A 26,108-nucleotide genomic window follows, 5' to 3' on the forward strand; every position below is an offset into this window, starting at 1 on the left:
ACCCCTGCTAGGAAGAACTGCAAAGAAACCTCCACCAAAGCAGATTAGAAAAGCAAACAGGTGAATTAAGAGAGGCAGTCTGATCCTCAAGACTCTCTAATTCTGGTTTAGTTCTGACACAGTGGGGACTGTCAGGGTGGGCTCCTCAATGGTCCTTGGCTCTGCTGGGTCTGCTCTGGCTCAAACAAGAAAAGGGTGTTCTCATGCACAAGGCAGCTGAGGAAGAGTTGATGTTGGGGCTCCAGAGTTACCTGTGTTGTGCCAACTCAGAACTGTTGTTAAAATACGGGGGAGAGGGGTTCTTCCACCCCATCGTTTTAATAGACATTTCTGTAGCTGATTTTTCAACTACAACTAATAATAAGAAAAACTACAGTTGAGCCAAAAATGACAAATGTTACTTATTTAAAATAATACTTGCATATTTTTAATTATTAAATGGAACTAGATAAATTGGAAGCATGTAAATATCTGATTCTAAATCTTTGCATAATTATTTCCAAGAGGTAATTTTGCTATGAGCTATTAAAACTCCAAGAAATGTATTACTCACTTTTGAGATGGTGTGTGCCCCAGCTGTGTCATACATCTCTTGGCTTGTTTCCTTTTTGCTGTAGATGTACATACATATATATATTTGTGTGCTGTGCAGCTGTACGGTCACTGCCATGTTAAATTGATTGCTTTCAAATAAGTATATCTGTGTATTTTACATATGTGTGTGTATGTATCCCCAGACAAGCAGTTTAACACCGCAGTGGTTGTACAGCCACAGAGTTTAGGGCTTTGTACAATATGTAATTTTAAGAACGTCAGTGTGGTTCTTAGCGGATTTTATAAACACTTTTCTGAATCTGTTATCAGCACTTCCCATCCTATGAGAAACTGCACATTTTTCAGTGATTGTTCCACTGGTTACATTTTTGTCTGCCATTTGTTCTGGATTGATGTAATCTTGATACTACTAAAATTTCAAGGGCTGTTGACGCATTTCACATAGCCTGGGATTGCCTGTTCTCCAAATATATGGATCATGCATCAACAGTACTAAGTAGCCTTACTGTTTTGCCTAAAAGCCTAGCTAATTTATTTAATAATCTCTCTTTAAAGAGAGGTCTCTGGAAGGGATGGCATATTTTAGGATGCTCCTTCTCTTTCAAGGGAAACTCGGAATTGACTAGCAGTACTTGTTGATCAGTGATATTATTGTAGCCAAAGGATGCATGGGTGGTTTAATAGGAAGTTTTTGCTTCAAGTTTCTTGATGAAATGTAGTGTTTTACAGAGCTGTGTGAAGAGTGTAGTTTTTTATTCTGAAATGCACTTGTACACTTTATTTGAAAGGTCTGAATGGATCATAAATACATTTAAGAAATAAATGATACGTCACATGTTTTCACGGCTTGTCTCGGATGACTCTTATGTAACTGTGCTGCTGAAGGTGTGTTCCCTGGCACTGGGTGGGGCTTTTTCCCTTGTCTTGATTGCTCTAAATAGTCTTGTAGTAAGTGCAGGAGCAGGAGAGCCTTCCAGCGTGGTTTGTGTTTATGCTTTACCCATACATGCTGCAGGGCACTGTAGGCAAACTCCTCGCTTTAATTTTCCTGTGGGAAACTTGAGCCCTAAAAGGAAACGAACGGACGAAAGGGCTGGATATCACAAGGGATTCACTTTTATTTTTAGAATTGCACTATATTGCCATATTTGGCCTGAAACTATGCTGTATCAATGCACTATTGTATCCAATTGCAGTGTCTAACCAGTCCAAATTTGTCTAAATTATTCAGGTTTTTTACACAAATACTCTTTATCTGTGAGTGTCCTTGGTAAGTGCTGACTCCAGGTAACACATTCTGCAGGCAGCATTCCTTGTGGGAAGTTAACATTTCTCTGAAAACGTGCTTTGTGTCACTTCCATAAGGTCTCAGTAACAGGTGTAATTCCTCTTACCAAAACCTTCTCCAGTGGTTTGGGCAAAGACAAATGCAGGAAGTGTACTCTGTCTAAAAATGAATGTAAATATTGCTTAATAAAAGTAATTATGGGAATGCCATCAGCCTGCAAAATAGACCTGGTGGCACAGGATCCTGCTAACTCTCAAAATAGCTGTCGAAAGACCGTTTAATGTTTTTGAATGTACTTAAAACGTACAGATCTGCTCAAAATAACTTATCCCCATCGTGTAATATTACCCTTGCTGCTGCCCATGAAAGCTGCAGAGAATTTTGGCTCTCTCTGCTTGTTGGATCTGCTGGAATCTGTCCCTGGTGCACTCCAGGGTGGCTTGTCCATGCCTTGCAGCAACACACCACGTGCTGATCCCACCCTGGGCAAAGCAAGGAAAATTCCACTGATGAATTGAGACTCCAGACCCTTCCCACAGTAATCTCTGACCGTGTGGCAGAATTCTTGCAGTCAGTGGGACCTTCCTAAGGAATAATTGGAATGTGGAAATGGTTCCATTGTGGCAAGAGTGAGAGTCAGGCACAGTTTGGGTTGGTGGTGGGTGTGTCAGATAACTCACCCAAGTGAGGAAAATTCCAATTTGAAATCATTCTGGGGGTTGGGGCAGGAGGAACCCAAAGTTTGGTCCCCTCACCATTTCTCCATTTTTGTGGTGGTTCTGAAGCCAGCCTGTGTCCAGGTCAGGGTTTGTGTTATACCCCCAGGGGATTTTCTCCAGGAGCCCGATTCGACAGAAGCTGATCTTTGGGTGATGAGCCGTTTCCAGCAGGCAGCTTCCTCTGTTCTCTGGAGGTTTCTTATTTCATTTTTTTTCATCACAAATCGTGTCCTTTAGCAATTCTTTGCTGCTGCTTCTTCTTCATCCTTTTGGGTTTATGTAGGGGATTAGGAGGAATAAACCTGAGCTGCTGAAAACTGCAAGTAGATCAGCCCCAGCAAGAGGGAACTCCAGCTCTTCCATACCTTTAATTGCGCCTTAAGCTACAGAAAAAGCTTCTAAAGTAACAGTCTCAGTCTGAATATGTTGATCAAGGCTGTAACTGCATGACATGGTTTGCAGATCCCAGGATGCTCCCTGGAAGATCATGAAAATACATGGAAAATGTCTTTTAAATGTGTCAGGTTTAGGAGGTGGGAGCCAATATGCTTTTATATGCAGCCTGACAGAATAAATGGGCTTTTCCCAGCTGGACTGCCTCCTGGTTTCCATAATTACTCATGTAGTTTCTGTTTAAATCAACTGGAGAGGAAGGCTTCAATATAACTTGCCTAATATTTTGAAGTGCATGAAAGAGGGGGAGGAAGGGCATATTGCGAGTCTGAGCATCTGCATTTTCCTGCTTTCCTTCAGAGCAGTAAACTGTTATGAGAATTTTAATCTTCACTACACTTGCCTCAGTTCTCATGGCTGGTTTCCACTCTGTTTTCTTTATTACTTTCTTTTTCTTCCTGTCATTCTTAGCTTTCTATTTTTCAATCCCAGTTTGTGAAGGGTGTGGGTTCAGAAGGGTTTCCTTCAGTTCCCAGTACCCTGAAAGCATGAGAAATTGCCCATTGAGCCAATTCTCACAGCAAGGTATAAAAATAGGAGTAAAGAAAAGGTTACACAATGCTTGGATTGCAGCAGTTTGTACTAATGGGGAGATTTCAAAGCCATGGTTTGAAAAACATTTTTTAAACCTTATCATTTCCGTTGATTTTTCTCTCCCCAAGCTGTGTTTCAGCTGCAGGAACTCACATTAGATTGCTTGAGGAATTGTACTGAGACACTGGAGTCAAGTGCTGACCAAGTCACGCAAAGCCAGGGAGGCCACTAATTAGTTCTTTTTAGCCATAATGAGTGATTTGTTTGAGAATCCTCTCTTAAGAGTTTCCAAGCAGATGCTTTGGTCTCTGCTGTTAAATAAGTGGATTAAAAGGCAAGTGGATTTGAGATTATTTTGCCATTGCAGCAGAACACAGGTGACTCTCAGGAAACCCACTTGTGTGGTACCACAGATGCTGCTGGCCGTGGCCAGGACCTGTGCTCTTGGGGGTACTTCACTGGAATTCAGTCTTGCGAACTTGAAAGAAACTAAAAGTTATCATTAAGTCTGTATTCACATGTTTAAAGTTCTCAGAATTGTTTCTGAGCTTTGTCTTTCCCTGCTTGCTAAACCAGCCAAAGTTGACAGCCAGCCATTCACATAATTGTCTTTGACTTAAAAGGTGTATATTTATATGAAATTTACTGAGCATTGGATTTTGTTTGTTTCTGATTTCCTTATAATGAGACAGACCTCTTTAGCATGTTAATTATTATCATTTGGAATGCTGAACAGTACTTTTGTTATAATTTCCAAAACAATCTGGTCTTGATTCTGATAGCAGCATAATGCTTTCCTAATGAAATGTCTGTGTTAAGCCCCAGAGAGGAGCATTAACCTTGGAGTAAAATCAGAAGAGAAAATGAAGCATGCTGTGGTCATTTTGTTGTTGTTTGCAAAATCATTTTGTGAAGAAAAAGAGCTACAAGCTGTATTGAATGTTCTTTACACTGATTACATCATGTACTTTTTTTATCTTTTACTTCTAACCTTTTTCAATTTGCCTAACAGAAACATGGATTATTTGGATAGATTAAACCCCTTTTTCTTACTGTTCCGCTTTCCAAATGTCCAAGGCATCTGAAACTGATGGTGTCAGAGTGATGTAGAGAACAAAGTTCCACCTTCCTCATGCCGAAATCCCAGCTCATGCGGGACCAGTCCTTGCATTCCCTCATGTTTTCCTGTAGGACACTCTCTAGGGCTCATACTCATCTACTTTCTCTAGTTGAGTTCTGAGGAGGGGGTGAGGAGTGGTTCCTCAAGCTGAACCTCAGGGACAGCATTTTGGACAGCTGTTGCTTATGGCTGACTGTGACTGCTGCAGTTGTGGGATAACAGGAATGTGCCCGGGCAGTGCTGGCATTCAGGAGTCTCTGGGAGATGGCTGCATCTGCCCTGCCCTGGCCTGGAATGTGTGTGCTTGTGTGTGCTCCTTCTGCCACTCCCTGACCTGCCCAGATGTGCTGAGGTACCCAAATCTATCCCACCTGTGGTTTGCAGCTGCCAGCTCTGCTGGGGTACATGGGTTTTGTTAAGTTTAGAACAGTGCAGAGAACCCAGTGCTAATCTCCCAAGTCTCAGTCCTACCATGTTGTAGTTTATATTCTTTTGATGTGTTTTAATTTGCATATTATTTTCTTTTTCTAATAGGAGTCTCCACAAGACAGTGCCATCACCCGAGACATCAATCGAACGTTCCCTGCTCATGATTATTTCAAAGATACTGGGGGAGATGGCCAGGACTCCCTGTATAAAATATGCAAGGTATTCTTTAAATTCTTCTGGGCTGGTTTTGGTAACTTGTATGCAACATCATCGTCAGTGTGACTGTTGGCTGAGAAGAAGGGGGATGTGTTACCATTATCTGTCACAGAGACAGCCTCTGGCACCAGGCTCAGACTGGTCTCCATCGTAGCTTTTGGGCTGGTTCTGGTTATTCACACAGGAGACCTAAAGCCCTTCTGGATTCCTCTGCACTGAAGTGTTTGGTGCAAAGACTTCACATCATTCCTGACCTGTCAGCCTGGATGAAGCGGGACAGATTATGTAACTGGAGATGACTGTGTACCTCCATCAAGGTTATAAAGCCATAGGCATGCACTGAAGCTGATTATTAAAAGGAAGAAATTAGCAAAAATGGGCAGCTCTGTGTATTCAGGTGTCTCAGCTGGAATGGTTTAAGCTTCCAGCACTTTCTTTTGAACTCCTAGTATTTCTCCCTCTTCCTAATGTCCCTGTGGCACCTGTTTAGAGATAAAAGCACTCAGATAAGTGGTTTAATAGGCTGCAGCAACCTTGGTGCATCACTGTAACCAGCCACTGTATGCCTCTGTATGTCCCAGTTTGGTTCTCATACAGGTTTTCCCTTTGTTTGAATGGCAGTGGCTGCACTCCATCCATGACAATTGTATGGAGCTGTGTTCAATGCAGTGTTCTGTTTCATTTGTGTTTGTAGCTGGAGATCGGTACAAGTAAAGTCTTGATTCTTCTTCTAGGCCTACTCTGTGTATGATGAAGAGATTGGCTACTGCCAAGGCCAGTCCTTTCTTGCTGCTGTGCTGCTGTTACATGTAAGTGGTGGGTTTACCCTCAGTTGTTTTAGATTTAAGAGTAAGTATTGCTGCACATGTCTAGAGCAGACTTCTGAGCTAATAGGGCCACAGGGCACACAACCACTTACATGTTGGTCAGTAATAAAGTGATTTTAGACAGGGAAGAGTACACTGTTTAAAACTTAACTGTGGTGTTTGTAAGGACTCAGCGTTCATGCCCCTGTGTTCCTGTTCTAGGACCCCTTCCATTCAGGCTTGTACTCAGGATCAGTAGTAGGCATGGAATTTGTGTATAAGACAACATTGTAAAGGTTTTTGTTACAGGGTTTCAAGGTCAGATTTAAGCTTTTTTAAAGATGTTTCTATTGGAATCAGTCAGGAATACAGATGGTGTTTGCCATGTCCTGTGTACACAGAAGAGTATTTAGGATATTGTAGGGATGTCAGTTCATTAGGTCTCAGTGCAGACTGTGCTGCCTGTGGGCTGTTGTCTTGTAGGTCCTTGTGCTTCTTGGTTTGAGAGGTTAGGGAAGGATACAATAATACCTTCATATTTTTAAAAGAAACTGTATTATGCTTTTTTAAACTTAATTGCTGTTGATAGAAGTGATCTCATCGGTGTAATATCCTTTAATTGCTGGTGTGTTCAGAAGCTAGAGAGAGATTTACGGTTGTCAGGAGCAAAAGTCTTAGATTCACTGATGCTTGGGAAATACAAGAGCATTAGAAATCTGTATTTATATATTTACAGACTGTTCCGTTTTAAAGTAACGTCTGCTTTTTGTCAGTGTTTCTGTTGCAAGGGTAGTTGGAACTGCAGAGTTCGTGAACCCAGTAGTTCTTTGAGGTTTCTTTTCCCCAGCTGCTTTCAGCGATGTTGCTGCCATAGAGGGCTGAGCATGAAGAGTTCTCTGCAGTCTTTGGTGGAAAAGGAAGTCTGGCCTTCAGGGGAGGATTTTCCATACTGTTGTAAAGTCAGGGGAGTATACAGAAGAGATTGTAAACTCCATTCTTGTGAAACAAAAGCCAAGTGATTAATGATAACAACCTTTTAGTTCTTTGTAACTGTAATCTGAAGTATTTCCTAGATGAGCAATTAATTCTTTATTTCCTCACTGAATCAGATGGAGAAGGGCAACACTTCCTGCTACAAAACCGAATGCTTTTACTCAAACAGATGTGCTTTCTTTTAGCCTTTCATTGTCATGTGTCCCTTGCCTTGGAGAGATTCACTCTCAAGACTGAGCCATGTGTTATTCCAGAGTTCTCTCTTTAGCAATACTTGTGGCTTCTGGGAATAATGTATGCATTTTAAAAAAGCTAAATTTCAAATAAGTTTCTTTTTATTTGATTCTCTTTGAAGTTAGGCTTTGGAGTGTGGCTGCTAGGGAAAATAAATAATAAAAACAAATCTTGCAGAAAAGGAAATTAAGTTTCTGCAAGTCCTTCACTACCAGTTTGGAATGTTTCAGCAAAGTTTTCTGTTTTAATAAACTCCATCTGCAGATTAATAATAGAATACTTGAGATGGATGTTCTGTCCTTTATAGGAACCAGCAATTGACCTAAAGTCAGACTTTTCAACAGAAATATAAAAACTGAATTTTAAAGGCAGGGGAAAATGTCAAAACGCTGATGAGCTTTGAGTGTTTCTTCAGTTTTTGGCAGGAAAGGGACACTGAAATTTCCCAAACCAGTGCTGAGTTGTGAGATGTGGAACTTCTGTTAGCAGTTACTGGTCTCTCTTACTCATGTCATGTAATAAATAAAAATGTAATAATGTCATTGAAAAAGGTAAATATATTGTTAAGAATAAGGGAAAGATCCTGTTTAACATCCTCTAGTAATACTTCTTCTGCCTTATTTGCATAGGTGACAAAGGGTTAGGCTGGCCAAAATCTGTAAGATTCAGATTCTGATGAGTTTTGGAATAAAGACATTGGAGAAACTGCTTTGGTCTTGATGTCTGGAAGATGCATTTTTAGTTGAATGATTGAGAGGTGGCTTATTCCACTGAAATGCCATTTGCAACACTAAACCTCATTTTGTGTGTTAGTACTCTTGTTTACATTTAAACTGGATTAAAAAGTAGTGGCAATTCAGCCTTTCAGTCAGAGGGAGAAGGGAGGTACAGGCAGATTGAGCTGATGTGAAAAGTTTTAATGCTCGGTGCTGAATCCGCTTTCCTGTCTCACAGATGCCTGAGGAGCAAGCTTTCAGTGTTCTGGTCAAAATCATGTTTGATTATGGACTCAGGGAACTTTTCAAACAAAACTTTGAAGATTTGCACTGCAAGTTCTATCAGCTGGAGCGCCTCATGCAGGTGGGGGCTCACACGAGGAGGGTGAACGGACCCGAGCCTGCAGTTCAGCTCTGGCTGTTTCTCGTGGGGGAATGGTGTTTGTAACCTGTGAGTAAGGGTGGAGAGCGAGCACCATCCCAGGGGTTCTAGCAGAGATCTGGGGAGCAGCGTGGTGCTGCTGGCAGGGCCTGGGAAGGCAGATGTGCCTGAGAGCTGCAGTGGCTCTGCTGTGGCTCCGGTGTCAGCACAGCCACTGCCAGGTCCTACTGAGGCAAACTCCAGGTCCTGCTGGGCATCCACCCCAGGACAAGCCTTTGGCATCCTTAGGAGGCCCCCAGGCCCGTTCCTGTCAGGCCTGGTGGATGCAGGGCGTGCACCGACGGTCACTCTACCCAGCTTCCTTCTGTAATTTGGGGGTTCAGCTACAGTTCCAAAATAGCCCAAATTGACTCTCAGTGCTTCTGTGTGTTTTACTCTTAGGAATACATTCCTGATCTGTATAACCACTTTCTGGACATCAGCCTTGAAGCACACATGTATGCTTCCCAGTGGTTCCTGACCCTGTTCACTGCAAAATTCCCTCTCTACATGGTCTTCCATATTATTGACTTACTCCTATGTGAGGTATGTGTTCTAACTGGAGACTCACACAGCTCCCAGCTTTTGACAGTTTGTCACTATCTTGGTTCATGTCCTTGTTACTATCTGTTCTCTCAGAGCAAGACGTGTGATATTTTTATGTAGAAGTGTTACATTTCTGCAATGAAAAAGATTCTCAGCATTTTAAAGAAACAAATTAGGAATCAATAGCTATAGAAAAGATTGTAATCTCCTATTTCCTATGGCACTCGTGAATCTGTGTGAGAAGACTCCATAAAGTGGGATGAGAGCTGGTTGACAAATATGTGGGTTCCTCTGTTCTTAAGTCACATTATACACAATGATAACTTTTTTTTTCCCTATAATATTATTGCATGGAGGCCATGGTGTATAAAATGGCCCAGGTAACTCTCATGCTGGTAATCAACAAGCTTGGAGCTCCTTGTCCTGGAAAAGTTGAGGTCTCTCTATATTTCACAGCTTATATTTAGAGAGCAAAATTCTTTATGTTGAGACGTTGTCTGTAATCATGTTTAGAACACTGTATGTGGTGCTATGTGGGTAAGCAGTGTAATTACAGTCAGCACTTATTGCCATCAGTGAACAAATCCCATTTTGTACTGAAGCATCATTGAGTTATTTAATGATTTGCTGGGTAACTTTATGCATCCATTCTTCTTGGATCTGCACTTGTTCCTATGAAGTGGCCAATTTCCTGCCTTTCCTTGACTGAAGGGTTTCAGCATTCACAAACCTCCTGGTCAATGTTTTTGCCCTTTCCCTGTGTCTGCTGCTTGCTTTGTCTGTGTGCCAGTGGAATAGAAGGCAGCAGATGGCATGGAGAAAATCAGTTCTGTTTGTTTAGAAACACATTTTCAATTCATAAATAGTAAATGTGCTCACAGGGAAGTTTTAAGGGGTTTTTCATCATTTTAAAGTAATAGTGGAAGAATAAGTTGGTGGGGAGAAGAAAGGCAGGATCTTGAAATAAGATGAGCAATGTGTCATGATTATGAGTGGGACCCCTGAAGAAGGTGTGAGCTACTCCTGACTACAGAACTGTTTGTATTTAATTGGACAATATAAATAGAACACTTCTAAGGAGTAGAGGCAAAATAGATGTTGTGGGACTCTTGTCCTAAAGTGAGTCACTTTCTCTTCATTACATGAATTATCCCAGTTTGTGAAGACCAGAATTTAATATAATGGTTTGTATATATTACTGCATTTGAATCAGTGTTTTTAGAAGTTGCTGTATGAAAATTAAATTATCTTGAGCTGACCAACTACTCATTAAGAAATAAAATAAAATAAAGTGCACAGCATAATTTCAGAGTTTCAGACTGCTAAGGAGGCAGTAAAACTGGTGTTGATTGTTTTGCTCTCTACAATGACTCTCCAGTAAAGGTATTTTGCCAGTTGTTTGCAAAGTCTTTCTTTGTGCTTTTGATTTATATAGCACCTGGTTACATGTGTATCCTGGTTATTTTTTTCACAGAAACTAAACAAACAACAAAACCCACCAAACAAGTTCTTATCCCAGCTTGTAAATACTGAGAAATTAATTTATTTTGTCATTATATTTTCTTTCCAGGGAATAAGTGTTATCTTCAATGTTGCACTGGGATTGTTAAAAGTGAGTATACAACGTTACACTGTGGTTTAAGCATCTTCATGCACCGTGTGAAAATTAACGTGCCTGTTACAAAAGTACGTTGGTTTTTTTGAGATGCTAACTGCCTGTGGTACCTGTGCTGTAATGTGGCATATCCTGTGCAGCACAGTGCTTTTTTTGGGGGGTGGAATAGAAGGTTGCAGAAATAGAAACACTATTTGCAGAAGGTAAAGAAGCAGTGATGTTACTGGAGCTTTCCAAAGCTGTTGTTGCTTTATTGTCTCTGGGATTTCAATAACTGTACCAAATTGGCTTTTTCTGGTGTTTCTTTCCTTGTCTCCAGACTACCAAGGATGATTTGTTGCTGACTGACTTTGAAGGGGCTTTAAAGTTCTTCCGTGTGCAGCTGCCCAAGCGGTACCGCTCTGAGGAGAACGCCAAGAAGCTGATGGAGCTGGCCTGCAACATGAAGGTGAGCTGGGAGGGGCTGCAGCAGGCTCAGCCTGGGAGCAGCTCCTGGCTCCAGCTGCAGCCGGCAACCCCTTGTCCAAGGGCAAGTGCAGGTTAATTGGCTATGATCATGGAGATTAATTCTGAGTCAAATACACTGACGTTTTTCAAAGTGTCCTTAAATTCCTTTGAGGAATCCTTTGTAGTGTCAGTGTGGAAGTACACAACTTCCCTGGTGTGTTAACATTCCAGACATTTTGTGATCCAGGTGTAGTAGCAGTGTGGATACCAGTATTCTGCACAGAGTTCAAGCATATCTTGTGTGAAACTAGTGTAGAAATTACAGAATTATCAAGAATAAAGCTGTTTTATCTCTCTAATCATTTAGCCTTAGCCACAGATTAAATGTTCCACATGCATCTGGTTCACATCATCCTAATTGAGTGCATTTGCCTTTTATGTTTCCAAATAACAACTTATTCCTCTTCCCACTCTGCCAAAATTCCCTGTGTTCCCAGTGCTGTGTGGAGTAACACAAGCAGTCTCTGAGTGGACATGGCAAGGCTGCCCCTGGCTTCCTGGAGTGCTGGATGTTTTGGGGGCATTAAAGGGGAGGTTGTGGAGGAAGCGCTGCTGGGCTCGGCACAGAACACTTCTGTATCACCTCCTTGGATGGGAGTGCTGCACATAATTACTTCCCTTGACCTAAAATATAAGTCCTTCACTGTCAGTAGAAATCTCCAGCTCTGTATTTGGAAGTGTTTCTTTGAGCAGAAAAGGGTCTGATGTCAAAATAAATAATTTATAGGAAGGGAGAAGTAGCCTGGGTAAGGCATTGTGATTAGAACAGCATTCTGCTGGAAAGGAGGTCAGGAAGTCATCAGCTGGAGACAACACCAGATTGTTAAAGTCACTCCTCAGTGTTCCCATCAAGTCATAGAATCACAGAATGGTTTGTGTTGGAAGGGACCTTAAAGCCCATCTTGTTTCACCCCCTGCCAGGGTGGAAGGACAGGGATACCTTCCGCTATCCCAGGTTGCTCCAAGCGCCATCCAGCCTGGCTTTCCAGGGATGGGGAGTTCACAACCTCTCTCAGAAACAGATGTTAGCTGAGCTGCTGCTGCCTCCTGTGCCCCTGAAAAAAGGTGGTGGGACATCAGTGCTCATTTCTGCAAACCCAGAATCCCTGCTGACTTCCCCAGGCCTCCCATGCCCAGAATTTGTGACAATGGCAAATCTGCTCAAGATCACCTAAAAAAGGCAAAATTGGCTTAATGCACTTGAAAAATGGAAGATAAAAATGCAGTGGTGTGCCTGCCTTCCTTTCCTCTGGCATGGTGGATGCCTCACTTGTCAAGATCTAACTTTACGTAGCAGGAGGTTTGGAGTGTGAAACCCCAAAATTTGGGCAGTGTTTGAGCAGGGGCAGAGCAGTGAAATAATCTCCTCAAGTTACTGACTCCATTGTCAGTGAAGGGTTAATTCTCTGAGTGGGTGTCTGGGGTGCAAGAATAACTCCTGCAGTTGTGGTGTGGTTGGACTGACTCCAGGTAAATGGTTGGCATCTCCAAAGAAATGTTCCCCCGAGAGCAGGGAGGTGTTTCTGATCAGCTCTCACTAGAGGGAGCTTGGCCACCGCTTTCTGCAGCTCCTTCCAAGGAAGGCTGTTAGTGATAAAACCAGACTTCAGGGAAACCAAACATGTTTTCCATTCTGCCTGTCATTTATGCACGTAAAATTCAACCTGTTTCTCAGAAAAGGGTTTTTAAAGAGGAAGTCTTAGCTACAGCTTTTACATTTATTTGGTTTACTGAGATAATAATAAATTTTAGGTGCAACTTTTAATGCTAGAGATTTCATTTAGATGCATAATGTCTTGCATGTGAAATGCTCACAGTGATCTTAGCATGGTCTGTGTTGCTAAACCATTGGGACCTGTGACACAGGTGACACCAGGAAAATGCTGGTCAGGATCTATTACAGCTTCCCTTGCGTTCCCTGTCCCTGCAGGACTTGAACACTGGGCACAAAATACTGAATTCAACATCACCTTTCTGTCCCTTCTTACAGAAGGGGAACCTGGGGGCCTGTGAGAGTGGCATTGCTGGTGCTGTGTGTGTCAGAGCCAAGGGCAGAGCACTTGTGCCTCTGAGGTGCTGCTGCTTGCCCAGACACCTTGGCAGCTCAGGGATGGGGCTGTTTTCTGCTGGGCTTGAGTGACACTGGCAGAAATGTCAGCTGAGCCTGCACTTGCCCTTTCAACGTTTACAGTCTCATGTAAAGTAAACCAAATACTTCTGTGTGATGATAAATGTTACAGCTGAAAAAGCAGCTGTAGAAGGCTCAGCATCAGGCCAGTCCAAAAATGAACCACGTCTCACAGGGTTCTGTTCTGCTGAAGCTCTGCAGTGTGTGGAGCACCAGGGAGCTGTGCAGCACCAAGGGGGAGCTCGGGCAGGATGCTCTGGGTGCTTTTTGAAACCTTCCCTGTATTCCACAAAAGGATAAAAGGAAAAGGCTGCTGTCATTACATTGAGTGGAACTGAGTTTTTGACCATCCCAGAGGGTTTGACACTCAGAACTTGCTGAAGCCATGAGCTGTGCTTTGTAGCAGGCAGGAGTTGCCTGAAGCTTGTTCCATAATCCTGTGTGTGTTGTGTTCTTCTGTCGATGTTCTGGGCAGGAACTAATGGGCTGCTTTAATTTAGATTAGCCAGAAGAAGCTGAAGAAATATGAAAAAGAGTATCATACCATGAGAGAGCAGCAAGCTCAACAGGAGGACCCTATAGAAAGATTTGAGGTAATGCTTTACCTTCTCCAGTCTGATTTAACAAACAGGAAGTTGCTACTTGAACTCTTTTTTTTGAGCTGGTTTTGTTTTCTGACCAATTTGGATGCAACAGGGGTATCAGCTCAATGAACGTGAAGGGAATGCCTCTGTATTGGCAACGTTAATCAGGATGGGGTTGTTGTGAGCCCAGCTGTGCAAGAAAATGAATAGGATGAATTTTTATTTGGGCTTCCAGAACTGTTTCAGTAGAGCCTGTTTAACGTGCTGATTGCACCACAAGCCATGAACAGAAAGGAAATGCCTGACTGATTCTAACTCTGCCTTCCATGATTATAATCCCACCTTTACTCCTCTTCCTAATTTCAAATTATGTATATTGCCCTAAGCATATAGTTTTGTATATAGTTTATTTATCAAAGAAATGTAATACAGGGATAAATTACACATATAAAGTTATGTATGCATATACATATCACAATAACACACACAGAGAGACATATATACAACAAATTCATGTATTTTAATCAGGTTTATGTAAACTTTCTTTAGTATCCATCTATGTGCTAGGAGTTGTAACAGGAAGGAGAAAATAGAGTATTTTTCCCAGAATTCTCCTCTCTTACCTGTTTGCAGCATGCAAATTCAATTTTGAGCCTAGAAAAGCAGTACTTGTAGGAAACTCCTGGCAAGGTATCAATGGCAGAATGAAAGCTATTGCAGGCTTCAAAAACATTTCTGTAGCTCAACAACTAATGGCTGAGCAGAGTTATTCATACTTGGTGTCTTCTCAAGGCTAATCCTGTATTTATTTTACCTTTACACTATGGCTGGCTAGTTCTGTTCCAGGGAATTTCATGCAGGTAGAATTGTCTTTGCATACTGGAGATGCAAGGTGGGCATTTGTGTGTGAGCACAGGAAGCTCTGTGTGTCAGAGGCAATCCCTGGGCAGCCTTTCCCTGACGGCCACTTTGTGTCCCCGCAGCGCGAGAACCGGCGCCTGCAGGAAGCCAACATGAGACTGGAGCAGGAGAACGACGACCTCGCCCACGAGCTGGTCACCAGCAAGATTGCACTGAGGAAGGACTTGGACAATGTAAGACATGTCCTCATGCTGTGTAGGGCAGACAAGGGATAATTCCTTGTTCCTCCTCTCACTGGAGAGGAGATACATGGAGTACTTCTTTTGTGTGGGACAGGATTCCTTCCTCCACATCCTTATTGCACATGGACAGGTATAGGCCTGTGGCAGAGGTCCATGGGAAACAGGAGTGCTGACTGATATACTCATTACTCTGAAAAGCATTCAGAGTAACTGCAGGGAAAGGAGAGCCTGTACTTGAGTAGTTGCTTTCTTTTCTCTAAGGAAGTCTAGCAGGAGCTGTGTCAAGTCTTTGAACCATCACAGAGATCATGACATGGATGCTGGACTGTGTTTTCCTGGGATTTTTATGAATACAATTTCATAGCAGACAGGCTTTGCAAAGTGCCTGATCAACTTGAAAGTCTGAGTCTGTCTGGCTCTGCATGGATCAGGTTCTCAGGTACCTCAGGCAACTCTGAAAATGTTGCTGTGGTTTCCATTTGGCTTGTTGGAATGTGCCCGTGTGAACTCATCCTGGGATGTTTCCAGATCAGTAGAGCTCTCAGGAGGAAACTTCAGGTTTGCTTTGTGTTACAGGAATTTTTTTTCAGCTTGCTGTCCCACTCCCTTCTTTACATATTCAGTTGTGGGAGATCTTACTAGGATATGCTTTTTCTTTTTTTCCAGGACATGTAGAGACAGAAAGGTACTGGCATTTCTAGCACAGGGGAGGCTAGAACACATTTAGTCTGTCTGCTTGGGGAGATGAGGGGAAGAGTTCAAGTGCTCATGTTTTGCCATTCTTGTTCTGTACCAAGATAAGTGCATTTCTGAAATCTCAAAGGAAAATGACTTCTGAAAGTTGTACAGTGCAGGAGCTGACAGGCTTTAAAATGTTTCACTGGATCTGCCTCAGACAATTTAAGGTTTCCCACGGTCTCCTGGAAACTTGCTGTTGGAAAACTATTCATAGTAAATGTTGATGCCAGTGGGTGAATGTTGCTCTTAATGAGGTTTGGTTTATGACTTTTGGGTTTATTACCTCTCCTGTTCTTAGGTGTTAAAATGTGAATCATAGTAGTATGTTCCAGAAGCAGGTTTTCACCACACATTGGTATGTTCACCTCCTCTTACCTGGGCTTTTTCCCTTCATTAGTGAAGCTTCCAGAAGCTTCACACTGGTGATAGCCCAGCAGTGGCACTCAGGGGGTGCACTCCAGCAAAAATTGTCCTGAAGAAGCTTTTTCTATCAGTTTTTAACTGTTGTTTGTGACTGCTTGAGCCTGTATGAGACACGGTGATACTTTTACATTGTTTTTTTAAATGGAGAGCTGGGAGAGGAACAAAATTAAGCAAAATTGAAATGCTTCATTTGATATATAATAGTCTTGTATTCGAGGATGGTAAATGATGTTGGCAGCATTTGGGTTATCCCCTGGAGGAGATAGGTAGGTTTGATCCTACTTTAGGACATGATAAATTCTTCTGATTGGATCCTGAAATGGTAAGTTTCATTCTGCCAGCCTGAGGTCTTGAAAGGAAAGTACCAAAGGACACTGTTTAACACACCTTTTCTAATATCTACATGGCATGTCTGAAATCTGCAACCTAAAAGATCAAAACAAAGCATTTGGAAATACAAGAATTTCCTTAATATCCTTTCACTAGACCAGAAAATAGGCTTCATTTTTCTACTGTTGTTGGACTCCTACATCCCAGCATTCTTTAACTTTAAAACAGCTTAAACCCCATCTATAATGAAAAGATGTTCTGTTTGCCTTTGCCATCTGTTTGAAAGGATCAGCAGGACTTTAAGGGACTAAAATTCACTTTTTGATTTTCTTCCTTTGAAGGGAATTGGTACAGGTAGTTTCTGAAGATTTTATATATCAGTTGAGTTATTGATCTATTTTTATGAAGAATCCATACACCTATTGGGAAGTGCTGTGTTGTGTGTATGGGACAGGAAAAGATGTCTTAACTTGGCAGAGTTTTTAGTGGTTTATAAAGAGCTTGAAATTTTTCAACAATATATTTTTATACTTGAAAAACTGCAGTAAAAAGGGATTGTTGGCTTCTGGTGGGACATTTCTTTCCTTTAAGGATGAAGGAGAGAGTGGCCTGATTCTTATGTTTGCTTTGGCAGCTCAGTTTTTTCATGTATTTTCTGGGATGGTATCACATCCACTGGGAAGTATCATAGAGTTCTGGGGGCTTTTTAAACATTCTAGAGGCATTTTGCATTAGTTCTGTTTTCATTGCAAGGGTGAATGTTTGCAAATTAAACTTAGGTCTGAGCTGGTTATTGTCTTTTAGTGATCTTGCACACTTTGAGCTGTTCTGTGCCTTTGGTTGTCTTCAGAATGCATTGGTCACCTTCCAGACTGTATGAGAAAATGAAACTTACTTCTGCTATTGGATTTCTTTGGAGCAATCCCTGCTCCAGTTTTGCTAAAATTAATCACTGAATTCAAGGAGGCATTTTGGAGGGCTGGAGTGTAGTCGTACATGTGATTAATTTTGATGTGTTGCTGCTTTGCTATTGCAGATGGGAAGTTTTAGAGAAATGATTTTCAGAATAAAGTGGTATTTTTTTAATAACAATGAACCAAACCTTGTAAGACTGGAATAGCTGCACTCTTGGCTCCATCCTGGTGGAGGCACAGCAGGGAAGCCTCTGCTCAGCCTGCACTCTGTGTTTCAGGCAGAGGAGAAGGCAGATGCCCTCAATAAGGAGCTGCTTATGACCAAACAGAAGCTGATTGATGCAGAAGAAGAAAAGAGGCGCCTGGAGGAAGAATCCGCTCAGGTTGGGGCACTTCTGTCATTCTCACTGTTCTGTACAGTACAGAAATGATAAAAATAAAAAGTGACAAGTGTGGGAAGGGCTTAATGTTCTAAGTCATGTTTGTCTCTCTTCTGTGGTGTAAAGGACGTCAGCAAAGCAGAATTCGGCACTTTCCTGCCAGGTGCTTCATAGGGTGGGGAATTTTTAACTTGAAATCACAAAGTCTCAGCCTGTGCCGGAGATGCTGCACAGAGAGGCAGTGCAGGACTTCAGCTGTCAGCACTTTTTGAATCCTTCCTTCCCTTGGTTAGCCCACTGTTCTGTCAGTGATGGCCAGCAAAGCCCCGCTTTTCTCTGCCTGCATGGAGCTGAGCTGGACTCTGGGTCCCAGGGTCAAGCCAAGAAGTGAGGTTAAGGAGAAGGAGGAAATACCACCTGGGTATTTTTCAGACTATAACTAAATAAACCCTTTCTTTTCTTTTTTTTTTCCTGCAGCTGAAGGAAATGTGTCGCAGGGAACTAGATAAGGCAGAGTCAGAGATCAAAAAGAACAGCTCTATTATTGGTGACTACAAGCAGGTAAGTACAACTCCATGATGATGTGGTTTGCTATCAAAGTACAAGACTTTCAGGTATTTTAAGAGATTTCTGGAAATCAATGTCATCTGTGCCATGCATTTGAGGACACAACTTAGCTGTTCTAAACGGGAAGCCGGTGGCTGGTTTTGCATTTTCTTTGGCCAAGATCCTGAAGTGGTCAGTCCTGTTTGCCCCTGATTTGGGTATTTGTAGATCAGGAGTCACCACAGCCTCAGTCACAGCCAAACCTTGTTCAAATGGGCTCTTGGACATCAAAGGTTCACCTCATGCCAAAAAAGGTTCTCTCCTACCTTCCCTTTGTCAATCAAATGCACCTAAGAAATAAAAAAAAAAGGATGCCTTTTTCCTTTCAAGGCTTTGCTTTGGCATTCAAGCTCCTGATCACAAGGTATCAAGGGAGCAAATTCATGTCTCTCTTTAGTAGGCCCATAACAGGTCTCAGGGAATGAATTAGGGTTTTTTTACTACTCTGTCTTGCCTGTTCTTTTCTCCCAAAGGCAACAAAAGGGCCATGCTATTCCTAACCTTTACTGGCTCCTTTAGCAAGGCTAAACTGCTAATAACTGATGTTGGAACTGCACCTTTTCCTGTGGGGATAGAAGAATATGTAGAGAATGGGAAAATGTACAATGAGACAGCTTAATGCAGCATCCCAATTTTTCTAGCTTTCTAAGAGTCCTTAGACTATCCATGTTAATATTGCAACAGCATTTATTTGTGCTTTAGCATTCATTTGGGAGGGAATTTACATTTATGAATGGTCTGGTAACATAATTTTGCTTGTCAGATTTGTTCCCAGCTGAGTGAGCGACTGGAAAAGCAACAAACAGCAAATAAAGCTGAAATTGAGAAAATACGGGTAAGAGAACAGATAGATCCACAGTCTACAATGTTTCAATCTCTTAGCAAAATCATAGAAGCAAACACACAATTTATTTCCTTACTAAAATGGTGGCTGAGAGTCCCTGTAGATAAAAGAGAAGATTATAAGGGGGAGATCTGGGAGAAAAGGTGAGTAACTGTGGGCCCTCTCATGCTATAATGGTTACATGCTAATCTCGATGCTGGGGTTTCTTTGAGGGGTCTTTTTTTTCTGGAAGAGATTCTCTGACTGTCTTAAAGTAACAGGGGGGAGGGATAGAGCCCATTATTGTAGCAAAACAACACAGTGGTGTTTCCAAAGCCGTGAGTCTGGGGATGGCAGGAGTTCCTGCTTGGCTGTGCCTCCCCAAAGGTTCCCATTAGTGGTTCCTCTGGTGTTGGGCTGCTCTTCCAGAGCAGAGGCAGGAACAGGCTTTGATCATATCCCCAGCACTTCGCTCACAGCCAGGTGTTTACTTTAGCAAAAGGTGGATGACTGCGAGCACTGCCGTGAGTTCTTCAATAAGGAAGGCCGTGTGAAGGTTGCCAGCACTGCTAAGGATGGTTCAGACGAGGACACGGATGAGGAGAAGGAAACACTGAAAAACCAGCTGAGGGAAATGGAGCTTGAGCTGGCCCAGACCAAGCTGCAGCTTGTGGAGGCGGAATGTAAAATACAGGTAATGCTCTGGAGGTTTGTTTTGTAGTCTGTGCAGCGTGTCTGCATTCCTAGAAAAATGTGTGTGTGAGTTGTAGAGGGATTGGAACAGATCCTGTTGGTTGAAACTATAACCTGCTATTTCCTGCATGGGTTATTTAACCAAACACTGCGTCTGAAACTTGCTGTATGCAGACGATATAATTGAAATTGCATGAACTGTATTTAGCAGCCACTACAGCTTCCAGACATCTGCCTGTCTGCAGTGCAGTGCTGGCTGCCTGATCTCCTGCAACTGCTTGGAAGGAGCCCAAGAGTACTGAATCATGCATGTCTTTATCTCACAATCAGTACTAAATGAAGGAGTAACATTGACAAATGTTAGACATGTTTCTTAAAACATGATTGCAAAGCACTCCAGGTACTTGAGGTATTTCTGTAAAATATGACAACACTGTGCTTTTAGCCTAAAACTGATATGTCAGTGCTGCTTGTTCACAGAAGGGTAAAAATTAGTTTGTAGAAAGTCCACTTCCTGTGGGAATAGCTCTTCCTCAGATGGGAGAGAATGAAAGAGTTTGGATATACTGAAGAAAGTGGAATGTTTCACTAAGGGCAGTGACACAAGTCTTATTTTGCTTTTCAAAGCTTTTTTTTTTTTCTTTGTCAGCTTGTTGTACTGCTTTTAATTTATGTAAGATTTGTTTAACTTCCAAAGTGGCCAAGAGTTTGTAGATGTTCTGAAGCCTTCTGGGTTTAACTCCTACAACCTTGTGTTGTGAATACATAACAAATTAATGAAATTACTCTTCTGTTTGCAGGATTTGGAGCACCATTTGGGTCTGGCCCTGAATGAAGTACAAGCTGCAAAGAAAACGTGGTTCAACAGAACAATAAGCTCTATAAAAACAGTGACTGGAGTCCAAGGAAAAGAGACTTGTTGAAAAGCAGTTCTGTCAAACACACCTTCTTAACACAACACCTTTTGTTGCCTTCCTTGGCCAGATGTTTAATTCTGTGATGTGAGAGGACCAGAATGTAAATATAATAGAAACACAGCATGTCAGGATTTCAATAGGTCAGTGATAAAGAGGATGGAAACACAAGAGAGGTTTTATTGCTAGACATGGGATGTTCATACTACTGATATTTAACAGGTGATGTAGCTAGATTGAAGCTCTTCAGAGAAACACTCCATTCTGCGTCTGGCTGGAGGCTTTTCACAGACTAGGTACGAGAACTTACCAAACCCTAATTGTTAAGTTTACATATGATAGCTTTTTTTACAGTTATAACCTTTTTTAATATTTTATTTGAAAGGAAAAGTGTCACTAACAAAGTAAAAAAAAAAAAGAAAAAGAAAAAATGCAACAAAAAAATACAACTTTATCAAGAACTACATCAGTGCCAGAAAGCAGTCCCCAGAGGTAGGAAATGGAGAGTAGGAGGTGACATGTTTTGCTTTATGAATGGGGATGATTTCAGCATTCCTGTCGAGCAACCCCACTTTGTTCTAGTAGATGCAGCATCCATCTCTCTGTGTTTGGCATTTCTTTCTGTTACTAATCAATTCTATGCAACTCTGGGCTTTTTTGGCATGGGCTGCCAAACAAATTCGCCACCGGAGGCTGGGAGACTTGTCAAAGTGCTAGACAAGAATAATCGGAATCGTTGGCAAATTTCTGTTTCACTTGTGTCGTATTGTTTGATCCACATATCAACAGCATTCGAATCCCAATTCAGCACCAGGACTGCTGATAAGTACGAATTATGTGGATGGTCTGACATTCAATGGAGTCTGTCTGGGTTTTGTCAGGTTTCTGTTTTGTTTTTGTTTGTTTGTTTTTACCCGGCTGTAGCAGGCCTTCTGCGGAGCTCAGACAGAGCTCCCAGGTTTTAGTTTTGCACATAGGTATGAATGGGACAAAGAAACAATAAACTGAGATGTATATGAGGCAAAAATCACAGCGCGAGTGTAGCTGCGAGCATCTCTAGCTGTCCAACTCGCTTCCCTGGTAGCGTTCTGAGGTGGTGTAGGTCATTTTTCACGCTCGATGCAGTTGCACTAATAGGTGCTAAAAGTGCTTGGAGTTCTCATTCCTTGGATTGTATTGAGTTCTCACCAGAAAGCTGTAGAATGGAGTTTTGCACCTTGTAATTTTTTTAATTTATAATGGTTTGTGTTATGCTGAAGTATCTATTGCATCAGTGGATAAATTTTGTGTGCAGTGTGAGTATAAGCTGGTAACAATAAGAGGCACTGGTTTGTATATAAAGATATTTGGTTTATTTTGTATTTCTACCTTTTTCTTGTTTACTGTACTAATGCTAGCTAATGTACTCTGTAACTACCGGATAGAACATGCTATGTCCAAGCTTTTTTCCTTAACTGCATACATTATCTCTATTGTTTAATACCAAAAAAAAAAAAAATACTGTAACTCCATCAATATTAGATGCGTGGACATTGTGGTAGCATAGTTGCAGTGTGTATACTTTATGAATTGAAATATAAACTAGTAAAATTGTATAACTATTTTGTTGTTTCATTTCATTTGAACAGGAAATTATTAAATATTTTGCAATATAAAGCTAATTCTTGTCTTAAAGTAGAAGCAGTAGCATCTGTAGGCTTCTCCAAGACTGAAACCATAGTCATGCTGCAAAGGGCTTTGCTAAAAAAGACTGCATGTTCTGAGTGCTGCCAACACTGGTTTTATATAATAAAATCTAGGATTTGCTTTGAAAAAAGAAACTGCAAAAATGACCTTGTGCAGCTTGAAACTTGTGACTCAGTATTTCTCAAACATGTCCAATTTAGAACTTTTTTTTTTCCATGGCCCTCCAAATTCTGCTTGAATCTGCAAAATAAATGTAGGCTATCTCTGCTTATCACCATCAGTAACAAATTCTGTGGGGTCAAGTGTGGTTCATGTCATCCTCAGCAGGGTTTTGTAGCCGTGGCTGAGCACAGGCTCAGCTGTGCGACTGCAGGGCTGCACTAATTGGGTTGTGGGGCAGCTCTGCTCCCCAGCCCTGTGTTCTGCAGAGATAGCCAGGAGTACAAATGGATTCTTGTCACCAAAACAACCAAAGGTGACTCAGAAAGCAGCCCTGCTCTAGGAGGCTGCTGGGATGTCACTTTTCCAGCCATATTTTGCTTTAAAAGAACTGTATTATGTGTTGTGTGTGGTCTCCACTTCTTTGTCTTCGCAGAGGTGGCTCCCTTGGTAAGGCAGCTCTGCAGTTTCTCAGTAATTGCAACCTTTAGAGAAAGTTTAAAGGTAAGTAGGGGAGAGGAGGAAGCAACCCAAGCCCAGAACACTTCATCCACTTGTCTTCCTCAAAGGGACTGGGAAATGTTGTAGTAGTGTACTTTCCTCCAAAAATGAGGTACTTAAAGGAAGAGGAAAAGCTGCTTTATTGTTCAGATTTCTTCAGCTCTCTAAATAAACATCACCTTCAAATTGCATGCAGCATATACTCGCCTCTTAGGATGGATGCAGAACATGCATAATTGTTTCACAGCATTTCATCTGAAACACTTTATAGTCAGTTTCCAGTCATGGATTATTTTAGATGCCTACCTGAAGGTTTTTGATCCTTGGAAATAAATATTACCAGTTTCACGTCCAACTCCATCTAAAATACCCACAGCTAATTAAGAAAAATGGATTCAATGCTGAGATGTGCATCTTTTGAACCACAATTACATGTGAAAGACAAGGAAGCAGGTCAGTTTTAAGATGAGGAAATGAAATTTGCAGATGTTCAAAACTATGAGTAAGGAAGGTAGAAAACCACATTGAGTCAAAGCTGCTTTAAGCACAAGTATTTTACAGCCGTGTAAGAGAAAAGGAATGAGTGTGTTTGGTAGCATTTGGGGCATTAATGAGATGGTTATTTTCTGGTAGTCAATCACCTTTCTGTTCACATGTGCCTCAGCTGGGTTTGAGTACTGAACTCCAGCTCAGTGCCAGTCTGCTGATGCTGGGATTAATCTCCTGTGCCCCAGGCTCCAACTTCCAAATGCTTTGCGTGTTCGTGCTGTATCATTAAGTTCCGATGGTCTCAGTGTGGGAGCTCAAGTGTCACAATCTCATTTGTGTTGCAGAACTTCTTGGCAGCTCAGGGTCCACAGCTGGAAGTGGATATTCAGGATCTATCAGAAAGTTTTACCTTTAAGCATTGCTGGTAAGCCGTCTTGAAATTTATATAACTACCTCCCTGACTTTTTTTAGCTGCCCTTCTTATCTGTGGCAGTGATATAAAGTTCCTGTTATCAAGAGGAGGATTTCACTCCATCTGTTCAACAGCTTGGCTCACATTCATCCAGCCTAACTTTAGACACTTCGGAGGTGCCTAACATAAGAGTTTAATCCAGGGAGGTTTTCCAGCCCTTGGCGGGCGCGGGGGCAGCACTGCAGGCGGGCAGCTCACCCAGCCTCGTGCCCAGAGGCCTGATGGATCAGGGAGGCTCCTGTGAGCCCAGGAACTCAACTGAGAGTCCTTCCTAAATAAAAAAAATATACTGAAAATGAGCCATCACTGGACACTCAGGGGGTTCCTTTCTATTTTTCCTCCTTTTTCCATGACTGTATTGTGCAGTATTTTTCCTTCTGTATTGCCAAAGAGTATCAAGGTCTCTTCATACAGATTTTGCTAGAATTTACCACTGCACATCCTAATGCATTTGAGCAACACAGGCTTGGTTTTGCTGCATTTTCTGCATACTAAGGAACACGACAGTGTACTCCGGGACTGAGGGCTTTCCCTCGGGGTAATCTGGCCAAAGGCACGGTGGGAAACTCGAACTGTGAGGCGAGCAGGAGGGCTCTGCTCGGGAGCCATTTTTGTTGGGTTTAACATGGAAGTCAAGTGTTTCCTCATGGTGGTGTAAGTTCCTGCTGAATGGGGGCTGAGTGGAACCAAGCTAACTGAAGTAGAACCGGGCTCTCTGAGGTGGATTTAGCCGAGGACGGGGTCAAAGAGCACCCCAGACCCTCCGGCTCCGAAAACGCGGCCGGGCGCCGCCTCAGCGCCCTCACGGTTCCCGCGCTTTTCGCGGGGGCGGGGCGCGGGGCGCTCGCGGCGAGCTCTGATAGGCTGGCGGGTGATTGGCAGCATGAGCAGCCTTTGAGCGTGAGGGCGCCCAGGGCGCCGGTTTGTTTGCCGTGAGGGTTGGGAGAGCCGAGGCGCGGGGCCGGGGAAGGAGCCTTGAAGCCGGGCCGAGGCCGCGGCTGCCCGGCTGGAAGGAGGTGCGGAGCGCGGGCACACTGCTGCGCTGGGCTGGAGGGGAGCAGTGGCCCCCGGGCGGGGCGGTGCTGTGCTTCATGAGGGAACCATGCAGATCCTCAGAGAGCTCTTCCGGAGACTGTGGGTGTTAGAAGAGCACCAGGGCAGCGGAGGACAGCAGAACTTCAGATCCAAACAATAACTGGTGGAAATGAATGGTACTTTGGGGAAAACCTGTACAGAACTTGTAGTGCATTAATGGCCCTTGCGGAGAAGATGTAGAGTTTTCCCTTAATTTGCACGCGGTTTAAATGGCCTCCTCTGTTCTTTTCTCCTTGCAGCCACCCCCCAGGCCCCTCAGACTGAGGCAGGCAGTGAGTTCTTCCCATGCAGCAGCAGCAGCCTTTCAGCAGGAGGGTGGGTGATGTTCATGGCAGCGTGTCACAGGCGGGTCTGAGCTGAGGCCTCCTGAGGTGGAAACCTTTGAAATAGGCCGTGAGAGCTAATAAAGTGGAGCTGTTTGATCTATAATGTGATGAGTGGCTGCCGTGGGCTGTTCTCCCCGTGGAGAACCTGCATGAGAAGCCAATCACACCACTCACTGCTGGTTAAGTAATTCATGGGTTGCTCCAGCCTGTTAGAGGATCTGGTGAATCTTGGTAGTGTTCCAATGCTGGGAGTATGGAAACCTCAAATAAGGAAAAATAAATCCACCTCTATAAATCTTAGAATCACTGAGTTCATGCTTGGACAGATGTTAAAGGGAGGCTATTTCTGTGTAGTAACTAGTGAGTGTAGAAAAAATACTGCCGTAGCTTATAGGTTTATACATGCAGTGCATACAAACACATAGGATAAACTCTGTTGTAAATAGAATTTTCTGATTTCTATTCCAGAAGTAATGGGAGAAGAATATGATTTATCTGATTTGCCCCTGAGAACTGCAGAAACAGTTTGCTAACCAATTAGTGAAATACCTTGTATTTTTAATTAATTTTACTACAGTGTTTGGTCCAAACT

The 26,108-nt window shown here is 42.5% G+C and overlaps 1 protein-coding gene across 4 annotated transcripts in view; it reads left to right on the forward strand.

Annotated features, from left to right (window-relative positions):
• The window catches only part of RABGAP1 (RAB GTPase activating protein 1), a 63,219-nt gene extending 40,833 nt beyond the window's left edge, over nucleotides 1-22,386 (forward strand). For all 4 annotated transcript variants that reach the window (XM_069032041.1, XM_069032042.1, XM_069032040.1 and 1 more), the window contains 13 exons: nucleotides 5,204-5,317; nucleotides 6,049-6,123; nucleotides 8,302-8,427; nucleotides 8,887-9,030; nucleotides 10,601-10,642; nucleotides 10,965-11,093; nucleotides 13,781-13,873; nucleotides 14,848-14,958; nucleotides 17,651-17,755; nucleotides 18,230-18,313; nucleotides 19,122-19,193; nucleotides 19,678-19,875; nucleotides 20,675-22,386. In XM_069032041.1, the coding sequence (XP_068888142.1) occupies nucleotides 5,204-5,317; nucleotides 6,049-6,123; nucleotides 8,302-8,427; nucleotides 8,887-9,030; nucleotides 10,601-10,642; nucleotides 10,965-11,093; nucleotides 13,781-13,873; nucleotides 14,848-14,958; nucleotides 17,651-17,755; nucleotides 18,230-18,313; nucleotides 19,122-19,193; nucleotides 19,678-19,875; nucleotides 20,675-20,797 (1,416 nt within the window). In that variant the 3' untranslated portion in view covers nucleotides 20,798-22,386. The remainder of the gene's footprint in view (nucleotides 1-5,203; nucleotides 5,318-6,048; nucleotides 6,124-8,301; nucleotides 8,428-8,886; nucleotides 9,031-10,600; nucleotides 10,643-10,964; nucleotides 11,094-13,780; nucleotides 13,874-14,847; nucleotides 14,959-17,650; nucleotides 17,756-18,229; nucleotides 18,314-19,121; nucleotides 19,194-19,677; nucleotides 19,876-20,674) is intronic.
• Nucleotides 22,387-26,108: the final 3,722 nt, after the last annotated feature.

The sequence above is a fragment of the Aphelocoma coerulescens genome, chromosome 17 (genome assembly GCF_041296385.1).
Source record: "Aphelocoma coerulescens isolate FSJ_1873_10779 chromosome 17, UR_Acoe_1.0, whole genome shotgun sequence".
NCBI lineage: Eukaryota > Metazoa > Chordata > Aves > Passeriformes > Corvidae > Aphelocoma > Aphelocoma coerulescens.